General features: G+C 44.7%; 2 protein-coding genes across 8 annotated transcripts; one reads left to right on the forward strand and one right to left on the reverse strand.

The window, feature by feature from the left end:
* Positions 1-2,690: 2,690 nt before the first annotated feature.
* LOC123182444 (uncharacterized) lies at positions 2,691-10,255 on the reverse strand. Of its 4 annotated transcripts, XM_044595015.1 has the most exons (5): positions 9,323-9,469; positions 3,967-4,048; positions 3,795-3,838; positions 3,356-3,552; positions 2,691-3,144 (listed from the first exon to the last, which is right to left on the reverse strand). In XM_044595015.1, exons 2-5 carry the CDS (start codon positions 4,025-4,027, stop codon positions 2,937-2,939), a joined length of 510 nt encoding a protein of 169 aa, XP_044450950.1. In that variant the 5' UTR covers positions 4,028-4,048; positions 9,323-9,469; the 3' UTR covers positions 2,691-2,936. The 4 variants fall into 4 exon arrangements, 2 of the variants coding, with proteins under 2 accessions (XP_044450950.1, XP_044450943.1); XR_006492156.1 differs by lacking the exons at positions 2,691-3,144; positions 3,356-3,552; positions 3,795-3,838; positions 3,967-4,048 and adding exons at positions 8,317-8,760; positions 9,476-9,565; positions 10,098-10,255 and having other exon boundaries at positions 9,323-9,399; XM_044595008.1 differs by lacking the exons at positions 3,967-4,048; positions 9,323-9,469 and having other exon boundaries at positions 3,795-3,955.
* An 11,426-nt stretch (positions 10,256-21,681) lies between these two features.
* Positions 21,682-23,696, forward strand: LOC123182462 (uncharacterized). Of its 4 annotated transcripts, XM_044595036.1 has the most exons (5): positions 21,682-22,050; positions 22,232-22,333; positions 22,461-22,800; positions 22,914-22,978; positions 23,192-23,696. In XM_044595036.1, exons 3-5 carry the CDS (start codon positions 22,627-22,629, stop codon positions 23,379-23,381), a joined length of 429 nt encoding a protein of 142 aa, XP_044450971.1. In that variant the 5' UTR covers positions 21,682-22,050; positions 22,232-22,333; positions 22,461-22,626; the 3' UTR covers positions 23,382-23,696. The 4 variants fall into 4 exon arrangements, with proteins under 4 accessions (XP_044450971.1, XP_044450968.1, XP_044450982.1 ...); XM_044595033.1 differs by having other exon boundaries at positions 21,682-22,333; XM_044595047.1 differs by having other exon boundaries at positions 21,682-22,333; positions 22,461-22,797.
* Positions 23,697-24,154: the final 458 nt, after the last annotated feature.

Here is a 24,154-nt window from a genome sequence, read left to right on the forward strand (position 1 = left end):
CCAATTTTCCTTTTGATCAACTCAAATTATGTTAAGTAATTTTAGTGTAACTAATCTTATTTGAGTTAGTGATGCAACTGCAATATTGTGCTTGGCTCTAAGGGGAAATAAGAAAAAAAAATAGTTGTGAATAAACTCCATCCATTAGTCATTTCCAAAGTCCAAGGAAAATATAAACTCCAAGGCACATAGACCCCATGTCTCTACAATTATGTTTGTGAATGTCACGGTAATAGAATGGACTTTCTGTTATATGTATAGAAAACAGTACTTTCTCTGAGTACTACGGCGGCGTCGGGCACGCCGTGATATGATTAAGCTGGTGAAGACCACGAGTCTGACAGTTTTGAACACTAGTTATTTGAATTCGTTAGATAAAATCGCTCTAGTTGATCAGTCATCAACGATATAATATCTCTTCTATTTTACATACTATATATGCTCACGAAAATTAGCGGCGAAATTCAGTTACTCGTGAAATTTTTGTGCAAAATTCAGAACTTGCTCTAGTAACGCTAGTCTCAAACAGCGGGTTAGATGCTCACAGTTTTCTTACTTTTACGGCACCTAGCCGAAGTCCAAAAAACATTATCAGAGGAGTAAAATTTTTACTCCATACTCCAAGCGAAGCGTGACCTTATGTTTACTCGACCTCGCGGCCGCGGAGTAAAATTCAACTCGCCTCTCTGCCTCTCGTCCCCGCATCCCCGCCGCTCAATCTCCACCGACGAGCCCTCCACCTCACCCGCACCCACTCCCACGTCGGCCCGTTGTCAATAATGGCCAGATCCCACCGCCGTCCATCTACAGCACAGATCTGTGCCGCCACGAGCGGTCTCGGGCCCATGGCCGTGTCGAAACTTCTTCCTCCCGTGCTCGCCTGCCCGGCTTCCCCTAACTCCCGCCACCACCACAGAGGCAATACATTTGTGTGCAGCAGCAGGATTGGGGAACGTGGGTGGCCAATATAACCGACCAAAACACCCACACGAAAATATGGATCGACTCATTCCTACCTACCAAGCAGGCGGCGAGCGGGTACGACATCATGTCGGTCCACCTGCACGGCGCTGACGGCCACAACTTTCCTTTTGGGCAACTACCATGGTTGGAGCCCTTCAACCAGCGGGTGGCCTCCGCAGTTGCTGGTCCCAATATCTTCGTTTGCCGATCGCAGCTCATTTGTGCGTCGATCGCAACACCGCACATACTTAGTCGTGAGAAGGCGAGCACTGTTGCTCCCCTCGTGAACCATCGTAGCACCTGGGCTTTCCGGTCACAACGCCTGATCTTGCTGGTCACATCATCGGGGTCGCTGGTTGCAGCTTCGTGTGTTGTCGGTTGCAGCTCTGGGCTGGCCCCCTCATGAACCGTCATAGCATGGGCCATCGGGGCTTGTGGGTCGCAGCGTCGGTCATCGCTGGTCCCAACCCCGTGATTTATCGTTCGCGCGGCCATGGCGCCCTGCTCCGGTCATTGTGCTTGACCCCCTCTATCTGGATACCATGATGGAATGTTGCGGGGAAAGGAGAAATTGCCGCACGAATGAGCTCGCCCCGTGCGAACCGTGGCGGATTTCTACTTGTTGCCATGGAGGAAGAAGCCAAGGGGAAGGGGTTGGGTGTGCTGGAGGTAGGAAATGGAGATGTGTGTGAGAGAATCACTGGGAGGTGGGAAGAGACGATGCGGTCTGGGCACCGAGTGGCCCAGATCGTTTTAGGTGGAGATAATATAGAGGCCCTGGAGCGGTGGTGGGACCTGTAGGAGAAACGTGCGTCTGCGTGCGGTGACGGGTGGAACGGCAAATCGGTATGCCGATTTAAAAAAAAATTCCCAAGTATAAAAAATTCCTAGCTAAATAGGTAACTTCATAGGTTTTTTTTTTGTTGAGAAAAGGTAACTTCATAGGTTCTACTAGAACCACACATGGACAGCCTGGCCCGGACAGCCAGCTCGAAAGCCCGACATCCGAGCCGGGCTCGGGCTCAGCTTTTATGCCCAAAGCCTAGTCTGAAAGCCCAAAAATAAGCCTGAACATTGCATATATCATTATTTTATTAGAAATATAGGTATAATATATATTTTAAATATCCCAAAGAAACATTAGTTCAGTAAAAAGGGGCATTGCTCATGTGCTTCAGGCCAGACTTGGGCTTGAGATTTTGAGGTCGGGCTTTACAAAGCCCAGCCCAAACCTAGCCCGACCTAGAAAATGCCCAGATTTAGGTTGTAGTCACTCATTTGAACCAAAATGTTACTTTCGTCTCTGTAAACATTGTGACATTTTAAATAAAGGCTTCGCAAGATTGTCTCAAAAGAAAATTTGAACCAAAATGCATGATCTCTTTGAAATCAAAACCTCAGTGCTTAGACAATAGTTAACCATGCATTATTTTGACTTGTTAGATAAAAAATGCACTAACATTATATTCGCAATGAAAGATGGTTCCATATTGTAGTTTATGTAATTATTACTCACTACATATTACATATTTGCCAAAAAAATAATCAAATTAAATTATTCAGCCCCTTCATCTATTTTGGAAGACAGAGTTTAGACACTAAATAGTTAACATCTTTAGTATGGTGCAAGATATCTCTAAGCACCGAGATACAAACTGCTCTTAGCAAGTGGTGGTACAAAGAGATTGTCCAACTGCTACATCATAAATCAAACTTTTATAATAAAAATTTAAACTGCAAAAATCTCTTATATTGGTGTACAGAGGTAGTAGATGTTAAGCATTCCTGGCTCAAGCATCTTAATTATTTTGTCCTAGCTACATGGAAGAAAAAGGACTGTATTTTCTTCACTAAACACATGTAAATCAAGCACAAGTGGCTGGATAATAGTATATCCAACATGCCAATTAAACCCCCTCTAATTAGTTAACAAACATGGGGAGTTTCTACGACACGATTGTGTTTGTCCACTATTAGCGTGACATGAAAATTCCTACTAACGCAGGATCGCATCGCATTTTCTGGAAGGACTTCGAAGTGGAGTTCTGGTTTGCCTTTCCTGATGATCCTTTTAGCCTTATGTACCTTGAGACCAACAACTCTTGGCCACGAAAACCCATGATATTTGTACACATTTGAACTATTTGCTCTCCATAATGTTCGTTTTGCCTCACCTGGAACCTGCATAGATTGAGTAGAACTTTGGCATTATGTTAAAAATTGGAGATCTTAAATGTTTTCTAATGTTGTTACCAACGTTCGCATGATAGAGCATATAAATTAGGTCCGTAGCTGTAAATGTATCTAAAATTCTAGACAAGCAAACACATCATTTTTTGTTTTTTCTGATGTTAAACCATGGCATTCCTTTTTATGATGGTGATATATGTACCTTGGGCATGTATTCCGCAACCTTGACAACCGGCGTCCACTCCCCTGGCGGAGGAGCTTGAACAAGATCCGAGAGGGGGCTAGAGAGGAGTCTACACCGGAGTTGAGCAGACCAATCTTGGGTGGCTTAATACCCTGGTATTTGCGGATATTTGAACTATTTAGTCGCCATAATGTTCTCTTGGGCTCGCCTGGAACCTGCGTAGATCAAATACAATTTTGGTAAGTTGTAGAAGTGAAGATGTTAAATATTTTCTAATGTTCTTACCAAAGGAATGTGTAAATAAATCATATATATATAGCTTGTTCGCACGATAGAGCGGACGACTTAGGTGCATAGTTGAAAATGTGCGTAAAATTCTATACAAGCATACACATCTTTTACGGTTTGTTATCATGTTAAATCATAGCATTCCTTTTTATGATGATTGTGCATGTACCTTGGGTATGTATTCTGCAACCTTGACAACCGGCCTCCACTCTTCTGGGGGAGGAGCTCGAACAAGATCCGAGAGGGAGCCAAGGGAGTGTACACAGGAGTTAAAGCATACAAATCTAGAGAGTATCATGTCGAACATGTTGCGAAAATAGTGGTCCAAATCAAATGCCAACCTGTGCGAAGCTCGAAGGCTCTAGCCGGTGCCGATGAAGCTCCATCGCTGGGCTCTCGCATTACGAGTTTCTGTATATTTACCTGCAATGCGATGCATAGGCAGCAGATCAAAAATATGTAAACTGAATGGTGCCGCTAGATTGCAAGCCATTTTATCATCACAAATCATTTTGTTCGATTTGGACAGTGCAGGTTCTCCTTCACCTAGCCAACAAATTAACCTTTTGTCCCCTAGTCCATCTATAGGAGTACAATAGTCGGTAGAATATCAAATTAAGACACACATGCATGCCACCATACTAGCAGCACTTAATTTGGACAATGCAGGAATGGAATTAGACGACACCTATTGTGCTCAAGGACAAACACGGCGTTAATTGGTGAGTACAATGACAAATCTACCGTGCTAGCTAGGGGGTGGCCGGCATCGCGAATTGTGTTTCCAGACTGTAAGGATCCTTTCGATCGAAGGAGCCCGCCGGCCGGCCGGCCCCCCAATTCCATTTACAAATTGGAAGTGCTTGTTTGATCACGATCATGGGAAGGATTAAAATATACGGAAAGATAAAAGATACTCCCTCCGTCCCAAAATATAAAAACGTTTTTAATATTAACATAGTGTCAAAAACGTTTTTATATTTGGGGACAGAGGGAGTAGGTACGTACCCTGGATGGATTTTTTAGGGAACGTACGCCGGATGCAGAGAAAGAAGCGCGGCGGCCGCAGGCAGACCAGCCGAGGTGACAAGAGGAGAGGAGATCCATGGCCGTGGGCATTGGTGTATTTATACGGATGAGTCACGGGCCGTAACTGACCGAGCGATCCAGGCGTTTCATACGGGCCGGGTCATAGGGCCAGTAATACTTCTGCCAGATCGTCGGTTGGTTGCGGCCCGCCAACATGTAAACAACCATGCATGCACATCGTCACCTCAAAAAAGAAAAAGAAAATGCATGCATGCATCGTGGCAGCTATACCTCACCTACTGCCCTGCGAGAGCAGTTTTAGAAAGCTTCGATGATCGCTTCGGACTAGTTTTGAAGCTTTTGTGCTTTTTCTTCTGTGTGTTTACTCTGTTGGTTTTTACCAGTTTTTCTTTTGGTTTTCTGTGTTTCTTTATTGGTTCTCTTGGTTTCTTTCTTTCTTTTCAATAGATGTGTACTCTTTGGAGCTTGAATTTTAGAAAATGTTAGTGAAGTTGGAAATAGTTTGTGATTTTAAAAACATTCATGAACTTGAAAAAAATTCGTGAATTTGAAATTGTTTTCATAAAATTTGAGAAAATAGTTTGCATTTGAAAAATAAGAGGAAACAAACAAAAAAAATTATGAAAAATAACCCAAATAAATAATTGAACGAAACCTTGTCAAAAAAGCAAGCTTCTGAAAACAGAACTGTGATACTTACACAAGTTTCCCAAAACCTAGGACAAGCCTCCAGCTACGTGCCTTACATGGCCCGGCCCATTTCGATCGAATGGTATGCGCCATGTACGGTGAACACTTTAACTGACGCGTGAAGCGCCAAATTGAAATCACCTTTAAAAAAACTCATGCTGGCTAGAATTGTAGTATTTTTCAGACAGGCCGAAATTGTATATGATGCCTACTACACACTTTGGGCCTTTGACGCGTGCCTATCAAGCAGTACATGTGTGAGACAAATATAAAATGCACATTTAAACACAAGGCGATTGAGTTAAAAAAAACACACACGGTGATGAGTGGTTTGTTGTTGGAGATCACACGCTTTGATCCTTATAGAATGTTAGGTGACCATTAGGGTAGGTGAATGAGAGTTTGCATGAGGGAGTTCGTGGAGGAATCAAGCATGGGAAATATATTTTTACTCTCATTCTCGTGTTTTGACATATGAGGAATTACGTTGGGATGGAGCTCTACCCACGAATTAACAGGGTCCCCACGGGAAGGAATTGGTGGGAGTTGACCCCTCCCTATGAACAAATATTCTCACATCTCCCCTCTAATTAATCTTTGAACTTTTAATCTCCTCACCTTCAACTCACATTCTCCATATCTGATTGCCACAATCAAACATGATGTTAGTCTCATGGTATGCGATGTATCTATATTTGAATTGAAATAAACCAAGCCGTGAAGCCATTCGCCAGAAAAGCAAGATCCAAAGCACCATCAAAGAAAAACATGTACATAGTTTTTGTGAGGAGGAATGGTTACATAGTTTGGGCACCTATACACATGCAGTCTTACCATGCTCCTTCATTCACGAGATAGATGAGTTCTAGTGAACCACAACAGAGCCGAGATAAAACATCGTCATGGCAAGAGGGCTTTACTAACTTGGGACCATCAGACGAGGGCGGGGCTGCTCGTTAGTGTTGGTGCCATAGAAACCGTCATATGGGTTATTGTCATTGTGCTCGTCTTGGACATATGGCATGCCGTCGTCTGGATCGTGTGGTAGAAGCTACATTATCAGCCTATATCCAAAAGGAAGTTAAACTTCATCGCTAGTATAAGTGGCATAGCTAACATCTGTAATGTATTATGCAAAAATAGTACAGACTTGTTTTCTAAGGCACAAGAAAATATAGGTGTTCATTTTCTGTTTGCAGTTATTTTCCCTTAGCCATGTTTGGTTGTAAAATTATACACTTACACCTCCTCTACAAAATGTTCTACTAAATATTTCTCTAAGTGGGACCTATTTAACGATGTACATGTCAAGATAAATAGGATAGTGAAGATGAGTCTCTTAGATATATAGAATTTATAATTAGGTCTTTTTCCAGAGCAACAATTCAAATTCATGAATATTTTCAAAATCATGAATACTCTGTAAGCTCAGAGCAATTTATTTTTTATGTTTATTTAACTCACGAACATTTTTTAGTTTCGGAACATTTTTCAAAAAGATACCAGGACAACTACTTGTGGCGAAGGAGCTACCGAGATCTGGTGCAACGCTCAACCGCGCCGATCCACACATTCGGCTTCGGCACCGACCATGATCCGGCGGCCATGCACGCCATCGCCGAGCTAACCGGCGGCTCGTACTCCTTCATCGAGAACCAGGCCGTGGTGCAAGACGCGTTCGCCCAGTGCATCGGTGGGCTCCTTTCGGTCACCGCCCAGCAGGCATGGATAGCCATTACGTGCGTCCACCCCAAGGTGTGCGTCCGAGCCGTCAAATCCGGTCGCTACAAAAGCCGTGTCCTCGCGGACGGCCGTGCAGCCTCGGTGGACGTTGGCGAGCTCTACGCCGATGAGGAGAGACGCTTCCTGCTGTTCGTGGATGTGCCAAGGGTCGTCGGCGCTGCTGCAGATGAGGCCATGACCACATGCCTTGTCAAGGTGAGCTGCACTTACAAAGACACGACGACGGGGAAGTCGATGGAGGTGGCCGCGGAGGATGCCGTGGTGCGAAGGCCGTTAGAGGTGACGGTCGAGGAGCCGTCCATGGAGGTCAAGGTGGAGCGTTTCCGGGTGGAGGCGATGGAAGACATTGCAGCGGCGCAGGTAGCCGCCGAGCGTGGCGACCACGCCAAGGCTGCAAGGATACTGGACATGTGCCAGAAGGCTGCGGTGGGCGATTTGGCCGGCAACCCCCGGTGCAGGGCGCTAGTGTACGAGCTGGCTGAGCTCAGCGCCCGTGTGGCGGCCTATCACGAGTACGAGCGAACAGGCCGCTCAACCATGCTGTCCGGCATGAGCTCCCATGGCGGGCAGCGCGCCTCGTGTGCTAGTCTGTTTGGCACCATGGCGTCGGTGCCCGCGTTTGCAGGATCGGCGGCGCCGTTCGGGGTGGCGGCAGGAGCGTTTGCGACGCCAGCGATGAAGGACATGGTGGATTCGTCTCGGAAGACACGTGAACTGAGACAGCAGCAGCCACCGGTGATGACAACATGGCCAAAAGAATTTGCTTGGAGCTTTTACCTTGTCATGTTTTTTGCCGTAGTAGTATCTCTGTATATCGACTATATCCTTGGCGTCTAAAACTTATATCTATCAGTGCTCTGCAAGCCCTAGCGTGGCACACCGAACCTTAATTTGTTTGTTTTGGTTTGGTTTTAACCTTCCGTTGTAGCACTGATGTTGGTGGTGTTGTCTTTGCTGATGTGATGGTATCGGAAGTTCGGAATCTAGGCATTGCTAAGATGAAATGTTGAATGGAAACTAGTTAATCGTCTGGTCCGCTGATCCCATGAGGCATTGATCAAACTGAATCAAATTGGGGCGTAGAATTCATTCAAGAGAACAAACTTCAGACCACACTGCCCGGTCTTCTCTTAGCCACATCAAAAGCATTCTAAATCATCTTTCCTATGACATGAAAAATATAGAGCATATAATTCAGTAAGCACATCTGACTTAAGCACTTGATTCCTTTTCCTTTACTTTGTTGTTCACTTGATGTTAACTAACCAACACGGGGAGTTTGTTACTACGATCATCTTTCCTACTACGATCGAGGACATGAAGATATAGAGAATATAATTCAGTAAGCACATCTGAATTAAGCACTTGATTCTCTTTTTTACTTCGTTGTTCACTAACCAACACGGGGAGTTCGCACTACACGGTTGGATCTGTCCACTATGAGCCTAACACGATTCGTGCAGTAGGCCATGGTCAGAAACTGGTTTTGTGGAACCACTGAACAAAAGAGGTCCGGCTTGCCTTTCCTGATGATCCTCTTGGCCTTGTCCGCCTTGAGACCAACAACACCTGGCCATGAGCACCACTGGTATTTCGTCATGTCTGCGTTGGTTGATCGCTTTATTTTTTTTCCTTGCGTTGCCTCGTTCAACCTACACAGTCCGTGGATCAAGTTAAACTTTGGGCATCCCGCTGAATTTCCGCGCCAACTCAGATTTCGGGTTAGCAAAACCAAAGTGCTTCATAACTAATACGGTCCTCTAAGTAATGGGTACATACATCGCTCGTATATTTTGCTCTTGTGATAGAAAAAAAAAATCTGTCTACATCCCACATATGTATATATAAATCATTGGGACATTGGGAATAACTAAACCTAGGTACTGACTGAGCTTGGTCGGATTTTGTGCTGGGCTTTGCAAATCCCGACCTTGAAATCCCAACGGCCCATTTTTTTTGCAAATTCGAATAAAAATAGACCTATTTTTGAACCAAATAATACCATGTTATACCTATTTTTTCTTATAATATCCCAAAAACATGGTTTACTCGGCTTTTCCCCGAGCTTTGGGTTAAGTCCAGCTGTATGTGTGGGAAATTGAGGCCTAAGCCCTACCCAGATGTCGGGCTTGTTGGGCCAACCCATGTCGGAGTTTAGGAAAAACGCACATGATTGCTTATATTTTCATAATTTCATGAACAAATCATACATACCTTCTCTTTTTCCAATTCCAATGATGATGATGCGGTAACTTCGGCAACCGGATTCGACTCCTCAGCTTCAACAAGGTCTGATAGGGGGCAGAGGAGTTGAAATTATGTCAAACATGTATGAAGATAAAATAGTGCTTCGAATCAAATGTTTACTTGCGTGAGGGTCCAAGGGCGCTCTGGCGGGTCCCAACAAAGCTCCTTCTCCGGGCTCCCCCATTAAATCACGGTTTCTTTGTACTATACCTGCAATATTAGATACTCCCTTCGTTCCGAATTACTTGTCGCACGTATAGATGTATGTAGATGTATTTTAGTTTTAGATACATCAATTTCAGTGACGAGTAATTTGAAACGAAGAAAATACATACCACATCATATTAAAAAATTAAAAAAAGTACAGATACCACCGAGCGTTAACCAAGGTGAAGTTGCGGCGCTTCTATGATCTCAAACAAAGTAAATCTTGGATTCACGATCGAGAGACCAAATGCTTGGCTGCGCCTGCGCGCATGAAGTCATCTTGTTCTGGACTCAAGATCGCTTCGGTTTTTGTCCACTGATCCAACGTTGGGTGGAAGTGGAATCAAACGGACAAACACGATCGACATGAGTGAACAGAATCGTGCTAGCCTTTCATCGATCGATTGTTATTAACTTATTATGATTATTAATGGAAAGAAAGGGTGCTGACTGCTGAGACCACCCAGAGCAGGAAATAAGACGAGGAGAATTCAGTGAGAGAATGAGATGAACACATGGTCGTACGTATACGCACCTTACGTCGATTCGATGGATAACAAACCGATCGAGCAAGAAGCACGGCGGCGCGAGGTGACAACGGAGGAAAGAGATGGCCGTGGCCGTGTATTTATAGTGAGTCTCGTACGGATTAGCTAGGGTTTAGCCGGCCGGGTGAGATCTGAAATTGATGTAGCAGCTTAACAGCCCCCGGTGCCTTTGCCACGTTCGTATTTTTTTATTATTGGGAAACCCTTCCTATCATACTTCTGATAGGAAGAATTCTTCAGACCACTTGTGGACCGTAGATACGTGTTTTATCACACGGCTGAGATGCGAATCTGAAAACCATTGCCCAGTTTCCAAGCAGAGCTATTTTAACGCCATAGGCCCACAGCCCCCTAATCCCATAAACCGAGACATGGACGAACGATCCCAACAGCAGATTCATCGATTCTCAATGGATCGAGGAACGATCTCCGTTTAAGGCATGTACAATGATGCTATTTTAGGAGTGTCACATAGGATAAATAATGAGGTGGAGAAGAGAGAATTCATAAGAGAAGACTTGTCTTCTTTTATCTCTATTCCTAATGGAGCAGTTGGTAGTCTTTGTTCCAGGTTTTTTTTCGTCCCACCTTCCACTTCGTCTGGTTTTTTTTCGCCCCTCCTCCCACCACCCCACCGGTTTATTTTTGTGTTACCCTCTCACACAACGAATTTTTTTTTGAACAGATCAAAACTTTCCATGCTGGCGCAAGTTATTTACTAATGTCTTTATGTAAAAGAATCAATTACGATCAATCTCTAAAGATCACATCTAAATTAATTAACCTTACCTTAAATCGCTCAATCACATTAATTAGGAAATAAATAACCAATTTTAAGAAAATTAATGTGTAAATCATAACAAAGAAATCTCATTATTAAAGCATCTCTACTCCTAATGAAGGAGTTGGTACTCTGGTACGGTCTTTTTTCAACCGGTTTTTTTAGTACCACCTTCCACCTCCCCCTCCCACTGGTTTTCTCTCTCCCATTAAAAAACCAAATTCCATTAAGGGGGTCTTTTTCGTACATGTTTTGGCAGGTGCATATTCAATTCAATCACATTAATAACAAGTAATTAAGTACGCAGAAAACACCCCTTATATGTGAGATCACCTTCCTAAAGACATAAGCTATTTCTCCATAAAAAAATCACTAATCACGCTCTATGCCATTTATCATTATCATTATCTCTACTATTAATTGACAATCAATCACAAGTTTACCAAAAGAACAAAAATAATATTCCCTCCATTTCTTTTTACTCCGCATATAACATTTGGTCAAAGTCAAACTGCACAAAGTTTGACCAAATTTATATAAAGAAATATGAACATCTACAATACTAAAACTATATAGTATGAACATACATTTCATGGTCCATCTGATAATATTGATTTCATATTGTGAATCTTTATATTTTTTAATATAAAGTTAGTCAAATTCTACAAAGCTTGACTTTGACCAAACCTTATATGTGGACTAAAAAGAAACGGAGGGAGTATATTTTTTCTTATGGGCGTACGCATCCGCGCCCCTGCGTAGGGACGCCATGCGCGACACCGTGGAAGACGCCGTGGCCAGGCTGACACGAGTGCGATACTCGAGAATGCCAGGACGTGGATCACGGCGACGAGGACGGCGGTGGAGGAAGGCGGGTCGTCGGACCGCCACGTACAGATGTTCATGGACTCGGTCACGGTTTATCTCTACTTCTAATGTCTGAGTTGGTAGTGTCGCGTCATGGTTTATTTTCTCCTCACCTCCCACCACCACTTCTACGGGTTTATTTTCACCTCCACATCCTACTGCTACTCTCCATGCTGTTTTTTCCTTTGCACGTTCCCATAGATTTATTTCCGAACTAAAACCCACCTTCTTTTTTTCATACGTGTCTTTTCATGCGGGCACATGTTTTATGGGGAAAGAATCAATCTCGCCTCACCTCCCACCACCCCCTCCCACTCAATTTTTCCCTCATATCTCTACTCCTAATGACTGAGTTGGTAGGATTGCGTCCACGGTTTATTTTCGTCCGGTTTATTTTCGTCTGGTTTATTTTTATTTGGTTTAATTTGGTCTCTCCTTCCATCATCATATCCTCACGTTGATTTTTTTCACCCTCCCAATAAAAACTTTCTTAACATTTACAAACTTTCCCAATAAAAACTTTCTTAACATTTACAAACTTTCCTAACCAGACACCGTCACAAACAGGCAGGTACAGAAATCACATTACAAACATTAAAACCCTATTTTCATGAAAATCAATTCAAAATCCTAACTTTCCTAACGCATCGATTCTTACCTTTCCTATGTACCTCATTGGTGCCCCATCGATGCCCCCTCCCACCAAATGTAAGTTCTTTCATCCCCTCGCACGATCCCCTCGAACCACCGTCAAAGTAAGGAAACACCCAGCGCCTTCGTTCCAAATCATGCCATTTTAGTCAACGCCAAGCTGCTCATGGCCGGGGACGCCGTCGTCTTCATGTGCCGCGCCAACGGGGAGCTGCTCGCCGGGATCCGCCGCGCGCCCAGGTACCCTGCCGTCTCCCAGCAGGCGTCCGAGGGCGCCGAGCGCCGGCCACGCAACGCGCGCGCGGGTCCCGCCCGAGGAGGTGGACGAGGCCGTGCGGCTCGCGGCAGAGGGCACGCTCTTCACCGTCACCTACTACCCGCGCTAGGGCGCCGAGGAGTTCGTCGTGCCCAAGCAGGAGGTGGAGGACGCGCTGATCGGCGCCTGGGCACCCGGCGTGCAGGTGCGCATGAAGTTCCTCGACGCCGAGGAGCGCCGCTCCGAGTGGAACAACGACGCCGTCAAGGCCGTCGAGTCGTCGACCCCTCCATCTGGCGCATGCTCGAGGTACATCTTGCGTCCATACATCCATCTCTCCAGTCAATCCATCTGATCATTGCGATAATTGTCTGGTTGATCGATGGAGTCCACCTCTGTTTGGTTCAGGCATGCTTGCTTCGATTTGTTTGCTCTGCCATTCAGTATGGAGTAGCCCTAGATGTTCACCATGCCCGCTCGGTCCCGCCCAGCTCGGTCCTGGCCCGCTCGAAAAAACACCCGGTCCGGTCTGTGAAATATGGACCGAAAAATCTTCGGTCCGGTCCGGTTAAAGCCCGGTCCGCTCGGTCGGACCGAAGAAGAAGCACAAGCAGATCGTGCTCACGCGGTCATCCGCCTCCTTTCACGCGACGGCCGGAAGAGATAGATGAAGACCCACGTTACGCGCTGCCTTCTTTTCCTTTTATTCAGTCGGGAGAAAATAGAAAGAACGAGATTTACGCTGCCACGGCGCAATCCCACGATTATTTGTTGCTACAGATAACTGCCCACAGGAGTCTACGGAAATTTCTCCGTTTGTTTTCAATCTCATCTAATAACAACCATCCATGATTCACGCTGTTGTTTCCTTTTACTTTTCAGTCTAAATCTATCTATTTGTTCTGTATATGGACTCCACCCGTTGTTTCCTTTTAATCGTGACTAACGAAAGGAACAGGTTCGATCCGAGAATCACCATGCCATCCGCAATTAACTCCACGTCCAATTTGATCCACACATCACGGCAAGGCTGTACACGCATAATCATGGGCACATGCACATGATAGATGCAACAGCGAAAACTGCGAAGTACATGCGCACGTCGTCTACCTCTACCAGCCGGCTCTCGCGCACGTCTTCCACCTCGCCACAACAACCCCCTCTTCCTCGCGACTCTCTCTCCCCTGCGCGGCCACGCCTCTCCCTCTCTCTCCCACGCCTCTCCCTCGCACCGCCGCGCATCATGTGCATCTTCTCTGACTCCGGCGACCGTGCTGCTTCTCCGACATCTTGGGACCACATGGTAGTGACTGGACATCGCTAGGACCGTGAGGACCGCCGGTCCGCACCGAGCTTCACGTCCGCCGGTCCGGTCCCTGAAATCGGGACCGCTGCACTGCTCGGTCCGGTCCGGACCGGACTGCCGGCGGCCGGTCCAAACGACGGCTCGGACCGGGACCGGACCGGCCCGGACCGTGTCCACCCTTACTAGCGACTCGCCCGTCAAACCGCAGAGATCCCTCGCATGGAGTAGCCCTAGATGTTCTAGGCCACCACCGCCAATCCGGCGAGCCTACGCTGCGACCGTTCATGGCGCCTGGGGGCAATGAACTGGCATTGCGGTCATGGAGGGGAGGCTCAGGAGCAGGGCGACGCTGGCTGGTAGAGGAATTCGAAGGAGCCAGGCCGCCCTGGCGATCACCTTGACTGCTGCGTCGTGCACCAACTAACGGCAGTGTCCGCGGTGGTGAAGAAGCATACACGGCGAGGCTAATATAAGGTATACCTTGGAGGACGCAACCCCCTGTCGTCAACACGTCATGGCCCGAATCGCCTGGAGGCCGCAACCCCTGCCTGTGCTCCAGATTCACAGTGTGTCCTGACGAACGAGGCGGCAATCTCTGAATTGAATAATTGATCGTTCATCCCGTTCTACCGCTGATTCGCTCGGCGCCACCTTTGTGGTACTCTTGACTGCTTTCACATATCCCCACAAGGTATAGTACGTGGTATCCCACCCCATGTCATGTAATTGCATTCTGAAGCAATTAGTACATAGGAGTCAACCCATAGGACAAGGAGGACCCGGTTATAGATTTTTTTAAGGGAGGGTGTGCTGTGTATGGGAGCATATCTGTTAGTTTGTATCCTATGTTTAACAAATTCGGAAATTTTTGTAGTAAAAATCTCAATAGTGAGGATACATTGTTGAACGTGATGTGATGTATATGATTTAGTTTATCATTAGTTGTTCTCCTTGCCACTACCCACTAAATTTCAGATCTGCCTTCAACTTCTAATGGTAAATATTCAATTAATTTTAGTCGGCTCAAAAGGCTTCAAGCTTCTTTGTCCATTATTTCCTGTTCAACTTTAAGAAACCTTTCAGTTTGTTTTGTTTCACTTACTTTACTATTCCTTCTTGATAAACTCACCAGGTACTGTATATATCTCTCCCTGGTCACAGTGGGATGGCTAATAATTTCATGCACAACACCACAATAGCAGATATTCGGAGATTTGGAATTGTTTTGCTGTTTTCTTTCTATGAAAGATAAGCATGAATACAGCGATGGCAAACCTAAACATCGTTGCCAATTTTCTCTTTCACAGAATAGGATGAATGTCACGGCAGCAGCTGCAAACTCCAAGAATGTTATTGTCATGGGGGGCACCAGTTTCAATTGTGTCTTCTTGCAAGCTCCTTGTCAATGAGAGGCACAAGGTCAGTCTGTACTCTGTAGATACATTTGTGATGCAGTGATTCTTCTCTTATGCTAACTAATACATTGATTATGTCCTATGATTCTCTAGGAGCACTAAGAAATTATATGTTTTCTTAAGGGTCACATCACACGAGGAAACTCTCACCCACAGCCATGAAATTTCCAATTGAATCAAATGCAAATTATACATAGTGCTCTTCCAAGCCACAGTTCAACCCCCACTTCTTGCCGCTCGCCTTCAGCCCCAGCAAGACGATTAAATATTTTACCTCAATCCATATATCAGATCTCGTGCTCAAGAAGACGATGGTGAAGAGCATGATAATGATCCAAATGTATGTTAACAATTGGTCCAGTTTAGAAATCTAAACAGGAAAGCTGAGGGGCCATTTAGTTTATACCCAGGCCCACCTCGCCAGAGATGGTGCGTGCAGATATTTTGGCGAACGATTCCCCTGCCCCTGTTTCGCCTGTCCGTGGACGCAGAATGAAAGCAGCGACCAGTTTTTTTTGGCATGACTCCTATAATTGGGTTTCAATCCAAACAGTACCCAGTCAATGCTGAACTTCTTACTCGATATGACTCCTCTGGTTTCATTTGTTGGGGAGGCAGACAGAAACAACGATAACTAATATTTTTTCTTTTCACTCACAATAATATTGTCATCAGATACAATTGCTATCAGGTTAGTGTTTTGTGAGCTTTCATCATGTCCCTTTATGGAACTTTTAAATGTTGATTATCATTTATCACTGCTGCTACTTTATGCAGAGTATTGATGTTTGTACTGAAGGAAGTCCAAAAGTCTTATCGATGCAGGCAAGACACTTGATATGACAAATTTCAAGTGGAAACAAACAAATATTATGCTTGTTCATCGCTTGATGTCTACCCTGACTATTCTTTCATTTGAAACTCGCTAATAACAAGCTTTTACTCTGCTGTTAAAACTGATGTTGCTAATTCGGTTTATAAAATTATTGTCGTTATAATTTGGCGATGTAATACTTTGCCATAAGCCAATATCAAATTATGAAGCATTGCTATAACTTCCAACGTGGTGCTAGAGCATTATATATGAATGTACTTAGTTAAAGGCCATCCAAAGATACACATTTGCAAGGAAACTGCACAATGTCAATACGAATATGAAAGATAATTGGATAAATAACTTTGAAATCTGATCTTTTTCTGATGATAACACAACTTACGCTGATTTCCATAATGAACAGAGAATAAAAAAAGTGTTGTTGCGGCCATGACTTGAATAACAAACCAAATTCACAAGGTCGGTACTGGACTATTGGTAATATATATTCTTTTGGCAGGGATTTAGAAATACTTCACATCTCTTTTTAGTGGATTTTGTGATAGGAGTGAGAGTTGAGAGTGAGCGGGTTGGAGGCTGTGGTTGATTTGTTCAGTTACGAATGTGAGCGGAATATTTTCCCTACTTAAGAAAAAGTGGCAAATTGGATAAGGCAGTCATATTTTTTTGATCAGGTCATACAATATATTTTTAGATCAGGTCATACAATATATTTTTAGGATAGAAGGGTAAATGCATTAGTTTGTTGTTTTAATAGTTAATAACAGACGCGGTGGCGTATTAGTTGCATCCCCAACAACAGCCATCATATTTTTGTTTTGTGGTAATGCATGACATTCAACTGTATGTTACAACATGGCAATGCCTCATGAGACATCGAATTTGCCTTCTTGGCTTGGGGTCGTCATGGGCGGCGCACGCCTCCTCCGCCTTGATGGTCGTGGCGGATCGGCACGAACACGGGAGGAGGGGATCATGGCGGAGAGCAAGCGGTTGGTGGGGGCACTCCTCCTTGGTGGTCCGTGGGGAAGTATGGTATGAAGGGAAGAGGGCGCCAGGACGAAAGTGAGGTGAGTCTCATCCGGTTATAAAGTAGAGGGCTCCAGCGAGAAATATTAGGCTATGGTGGGAAACTGAGCTGGAAGGAGAGAGGGTCCGACATGAGGGAAGGGTGCCTCATGGTGTGGGGTTTTGTGTTGTGTTGGGACCGCGTGTTGGAAATAACATGGCGGATAGTTCGGACAACGACATTGCTCCCCATATATGAGATGGATTTGGGGCAGCCTGTACTAAACCCGGGCAAACGTCGGGCCGGGCCGGGTTTCAGGCCGGGCTTGTAAAAGCCCGACCTTCATTTCTCAAGCCCGAGCCCAGCCCGAAGCCTGAAATACTCCCTATTTTCAAGCCCGAGCCCGGCCCAAAATCAAGCCCGAAGCCCGAAAGCCCGGCCCGAATGCTGTTTTTTAGTACGCGCACATGCAAGCCCGGCCCGAAGCCCGAAAGCCCGGCCTGAAATACAGAAAAATTGAAGCTCGAGCCCGGCCCGAATTATCTTTCGGGCTGCAAAACAAAGCCCGAGCCTGGCCTGAATGTCAAGCCCGACCTGGCCCGGCCCAGGTTTTTCGGGCCGTGTCGTCGGGCCGGGCTGCCCATGCCCGGGTTTAGCCCGGACTGTCGAGTCGGTTGAGTTTTGAGACCGTTGGGCGCCCGTTTGAAGTCCGAACATGCCCGGACGTACGAGGAAGAAATGAGCTTCGACCATAGAGGTGACCTTAATCATTTATTTGATTCATTTATATACATTATAGCCCGTAGCAACGCACGGGCATTCTACTAGTCTACTCCTAATGGAGCAGTTGGTAGTCTTTGTTTCAGGTTTTTTTTCGTCCCACCTCCCACTTCGTCTGGTTTTTTTTCGCCCCTCCTCCCACCACCCCACCGGTTTATTTTTGTGTTACCCTCTCACACAAGGAAAAAAAATCTGAACGGATCAAAACTTTTCATGCTGGCGCAAGTTATTTAGTAATGTCTTTATGTGAAAGAATCAATCACGATCAATCTCTAAAGATCACATCTAAATTAATTAACCTTATCTTAAATCGCTCAATCACATTAATTAGGAAATAAATAACCAATTTTTAGAAAAATAATGTGTAAAGCATAACAAAGAAATCTCATTATTAAAGCATGTTTACTCCTAACGGAGGAGTTGGTAGTCTGGTACGGTCTTTTTTCAACCGATTTTTTTGGTACCACCTTCCACCTCCCCCTCCCACTGGTTTTCTCTCTCCCATTAAAAAACCAAATTCCATTAAGGGGGTCTTTTTCGTACATGTTTTGGCAGGTGCATATTCAATTCAATCACATTAATAACAAGTAATTAAGTACGCAGAAAACACCCCTTATATGTGAGATCACCTTCCTAAAGACATAAGCTATTTTTCCATAAAAAAATCACTAATCACGCTCTATGCCATTTATCATTATCATTATCTCTACTATTAATTGACAATCAATCACAAGTTTACCAAAAGAACAAAAATAATATTCCCTCCATTTCTTTTTACTCCGCATATAACATTTGGTCAAAGTCAAACTGCACAAAGTTTGACCAAATTTATATAAAGAAATATGAACATCTACAATACTAAAACTATATAGTATGAACATACATTTCATGGTCCATCTGATAATATTGATTTCATATTGTGAATCTTTATATTTTTTAATATAAAATTAGTCAAATTCTACAAAGCTTGACTTTGACCAAACCTTATATGTGGACTAAAAAGAAACGGAGGGAGTATATTTTTTCTTATGGACGTACGCATCCGCGCCCCTGCGTAGGGACGCCATGCGCGACACCGTGGAAGACGCCGTGGCCAGGCTGACACGAGTGCGATACTCGAGAATGCCAGGACGTGGATCACGGCGACGAGGACGGCGGTGGAGGAAGGCGGGTCGTCGGACCGCCACGTACAGATGTTCATGGACTCGGTCACGGTTTATCTCTACTTCTAATGTCTGAGTTGGTAGTGTCGCGTCATGGTTTATTTTCTCCTCACCTCCCACCACCACTTCTACGGGTTTATTTTCACCTCCACATCCTACTGCTACTCTCCATGCTGTTTTTTCCTTTGCACGTTCCCATAGATTTAATTCCGAACTAAAACCCACCTTCTTTTTTTCATACGTGTCTTTTCATGCGGGCACATGTTTTATGGGGAAAGAATCAATCTCGCCTCACCTCCCACCACCCCCTCCCACTCAATTTTTCCCTCATATCTACTCCTAATGGAGCAGTTGGTAGTCTTTGTTTCAGGTTTTTTTTCGTCCCACCTCCCACTTCGTCTGGTTTTTTTTCCGCCCCTCCTCCCACCACCCCACCGGTTTATTTTTGTGTTACCCTCTCACACAAGGAAAAAAAATCTGAACGGATCAAAACTTTTCATGCTGGCGCAAGTTATTTAGTAATGGCTTTATGTGAAAGAATCAATCACGATCAATCTCTAAAGATCACATCTAAATTAATTAACCTTACCTTAAATCGCTCAATCACATTAATTAGGAAATAAATAACCAATTTTAAGAAAAATAATGTGTAAAGCATAACAAAGAAATCTCATTATTAAAGCATGTTTACTCCTAACGGAGGAGTTGGTAGTCTGGTACGGTCTTTTTTCAACCTATTTTTTTGGTACCACCTTCCCCCTCCCCCTCCCACTGTTTTTTCTCTCTCCCATTAAAAAACCAAATTCCATTAAGTGGGTCTTTTTCGTGCATGTTTTGGCAGGTGCATATTCAATTCAATCACATTAATAACAAGTAATTTAGTACGCAGAAAACACCCTTTATATGTGAGATCACCTTCCTAAAAGATAAGCTATTTCTCCATAAAAAATCGCTAATCACGCTCTATTAGGGCTGCAAGAAAAGCTCGAGGCTCGTGAGCCGCTCGAGATCGACTCGTTTTTTGACTCAACTCGAGATCGACTGGAAAAGAAACAAGCTGAGTTTGAACACTTTATGTAGGTTGACAGAGAAACGAGCCGATCTTGAGCTAATGTTGGCTCACTCGATTTTAGCTCGATAGCTCGACAGAATATCATTATGTTAAATGATCATGCCATATATTAAATGAAAATAAGATAATTTATTACCATATATGTTGTTCATATTTTTTTCATTTTATTTACCAACGAACATGGAAAATTAATTAAGTGCAGAGAAGATTTAGGCCTAATTATGTCACGTGGTCGACTATGTGTTAAATATCTTATATTTTTGGCAAAAGTTTCCAGCATATTCATCTTAATTTTTTTGTTTTTCATCCACAGATTTATAATTTTTACCATCTCATTTAGCTCAAAACTAGCTCGAGATCGACTCGAGATCGTTACAAACTGAGCACGAGTCATGTTCTACAGCTCGATCATGAGATTCACTTAGTTTGATCACGCTCGAATTTTCATATGAGTTGAGCTGAGCCAACTCCAACTCGCTCGAGCTTGACTCGTTTGCAGCCCTACGCTCTATGCCATTTATTATTATCATTATCGCTACTATTAATTGACAATCAATCACAAGTTTACCAATAGAACAAAAATAATATTTTTTTTCTTATGGGCGTACGCATCCGCGCCCCTGCGTAGGGACGCCATGCGCGACACCATGGAAGACGCCGTGGCCAGGCTGACACGAGTGCGATACTCGAGAATGCCAGGACATGGATCACGGCGACGAGGACGGCGGGTCGTCGGACCGCCACGTACAAATGTTCATGGACTCGGTCACGGTTTATCTCTACTTCTAATGTCTCAGTTGGTAGTGTCGCGTCACGGTTTATTTTCTCCTCACCTCCCATCACCTCTTCTACCGGTTTATTTTCACCTCCACATCCTAGTGCTACTCTCCATGCTGTTTTTTTTTTCCTTTGCACGTTCCCATAGATTTATTTCCGAACTAAAATCCACCTTCTTTTTTTCATACGGGTCTTTCCATGCGGGCACATGTTTTATGGGGAAAGAATCAATCTCGCCTCACCTCCCACCACCCCCTCCCACTCAATTTTTTCCCTCATATTAAATTAAAACCAAACCCCACTAAAAACCGTAGGCTGCGTCGAGTAAATTTTGAAAAAGTGTCGCGTTGATTTGGCTGCCAAATAAAAGAAATCATGGTCTTGATTTTGGCTATCAAAAATAAAGAATCACCTTAATTGGGCTTCAAAAACCGAAACGATTGGCTCCACACAATGCCGCTCCCCCGGTTTGATAATTCTTTATACGATACTCCTATATGACATGGAAGGAAACACCCCGCCTTAATTGTCATGATTTGTTTCCTTTTTTCTTTTGATGAGAGGGACATGATTTGTTTCCTAATATGCCCATTAACGACTACGTTCACGCAACCTGGACGCGATCCCCTCGATCCTTTTTCCTTTTTTTTTGAGGTATCTCTATCCCAGACCCAGACCCAGACCCAGGCTGAACAAACGACGTGGATCCCCAAGACGCCGCCGCCGCCGTCGCCACAGACCCCCACACGCCACCGGCGCCATGGATCCCATGGATCCGCGCGACATGGGGGAGAGGAGGATGCACGTCGCCGTGCCCGCCGTCGGCCTCTCTGCACACGTACCAGCGCCATCCTCCCAACGCTCCCGCCGGCGGCCGTCCTCCACCCCGTGCTGCGACGGGCCCCGGGCCTCCGTCAACCCCGTGGAGGATGTTGTGGTTGTTGTCGTCGTGGCTGCACTACGTCCCTCCGCATGCATATGAGGCCGGCTGCGGCGAGTTCATCGACAGCGTCCACCAGTTCGTGTTGGTAGTGGGAATGCAGAGATGACTTCTATTTTCCTTCAATTGCATCTAATACCTATTAACCCTGCTAGCTGGGGCTCTGATGAGGTTGTGCATTTTTAGAGGACGAGTCAAGAGATTGACGAGAAAGATTTGATGAGGTTGTGTTGTGCATTTGCATCTAATTCTTTACAATGTCTCTACAGGTTCCGAGAATGAGAAGAAAATGCAAGAGCGAGAGGTTGCACTGTTGCGTTCTTTTATCATGGGAGCAATTGATGTACCTCTCTGAATCTGAATGTCCCAAGGTATTACTGCCCAACAGGATGAATGGGCTGATCAGAGATGTTTTGCCGTAATATTCATTTTGTGTACCATTACCTGGTAGTTGAACATGAGATTGAGTTACTATATCTCCTTTGTTTAATCGTACAGAGGGGGCTGCTCCACACAAGTAATTCTAGGTGAGTTGGCTAACTCGATATCAATGTGATTAGGTGATGGCCCAAGATACCCAGTTCACAGAATAAGGAATTTTCCTTCTTTCAAAATACAAAATTTTCTACATTCAAAATTTTGATAATATTTCTAATGTATTGACATGGGAAGATTATTTTATAATCATATGCAGGCGCCCAAGATCTTCGACATCGCCGGTCACTACACTGGGTCAGGCAGCGCCAACGACCTGCCCAGGTTCCGCTTCCTATGCAAGGCCAACGTCGCCGCCATGGAGGCGGCCCTCAGGATCGCCAACGTCAACCCTTACAAGGTGGTAAGTCTTGACGGTTTCAGTTACCAGAAGTTGCAACATTCGTATACTTGCTTTCCAGCATTTCAGTTTTGTGTCTGACCGTCAACTAACGAAAAGTCGCTTACTTACCGCAGATTCTCTTCGGCGACAGCGTGCACAACATTCAGGCAAGCATGGGGTTGGCCTCCAAAGAGTGCTGGTAAGTCATTGCTTGACATGCAAACCCTTCACACAGTAATGGACGTGTGCTGGCATTGTGATATTCATTAGCTTAAAATACTAGCCTGAGAAAGCTAATTTAGCACAAAGTTTATGAATTATGTTCCTTACTCTATTAGAGAAGAATGTGTTGATTAAGATCCCTCACTGCCTTTTAAGTCTTTCATTTCTCCATGGCAACGCATGTGCGTAGTGCTGTCGTGGTAGAGCGTGGGATGAAAGGTGGGTCCAGTATAAAACCAGGAGGTACTACCGCCCTTGTCCCTTGCTGTTGGCCTGGCACGACGGTGTCATGGGCGGCGCTTCGTCCCCCTAGATTGCGACCGCGGATCGACACAAACAGGAGAGGAGGGGTTGGCAGGGGACTCCTTGACGGTCCGTGAGCAAGAACAATGTGAGGAAGAAAGGGCATCATAGCGAAGGTGAGGTGGGCATCAACGATGTAGCCAGGCCCCGGGCAACAGCAAGGGACCCCGCCTTATCGCTCCATGGCCTCGCGGCCGAGGGGCCAGGCGGGTCCTCGCCGCCTTCCACACCAGTGGCATGGACAGGGTGGTGTATACCGGTTGAATCTTGGAGTGAATAATTAGTTATAGAAATAATTTGGTTCCTACTGTGCAGTTGCAAATTTTTATTGTCCATCAGTTGTAATTAGTTGTAGATAATTTTTTCACACAAATGAGTTATTTTAATTTTCACTGTTGAGTCAGTAAGTTATATTCTTTTTTTTTAAATTGTATCACAACACAGTCATAGGCCACATGCGGCGTACATGTTGTCAATTACAATGATATTTTGATCAATATCTCTATATCTAAGTTCGTTGTAGTTACCACTTGAAAGATATAGGAGTTTGTGAAGGAATTTAAAAATTAAAGGAAGCACCTATTGGTTAAAGTCAGAAAACTTCACTCTATTAAAAAAAATCTAGCATCCAATATGCACTAAGTTTATTCTTCACAAGTACCCATGAGTATGTGTTACCGGTTCATAAATATGCAAATGAGAAGCAGAATAAGGTAAAGAAATGAGTGGACTGAGATAGACGGGAGACAAGGTAGAACAATGTTGTCTTGTTGATAGGGTATAAAATGTAAGATTTGATTCTGAGTAAATAGGACCAATGAAGGAAAGGATGAATTAGAACAGATACAAT

The sequence above is a fragment of the Triticum aestivum genome, chromosome 1A (assembly GCF_018294505.1).
Source record: "Triticum aestivum cultivar Chinese Spring chromosome 1A, IWGSC CS RefSeq v2.1, whole genome shotgun sequence".
Classification (NCBI taxonomy): Eukaryota; Viridiplantae; Streptophyta; class Magnoliopsida; order Poales; family Poaceae; genus Triticum; species Triticum aestivum.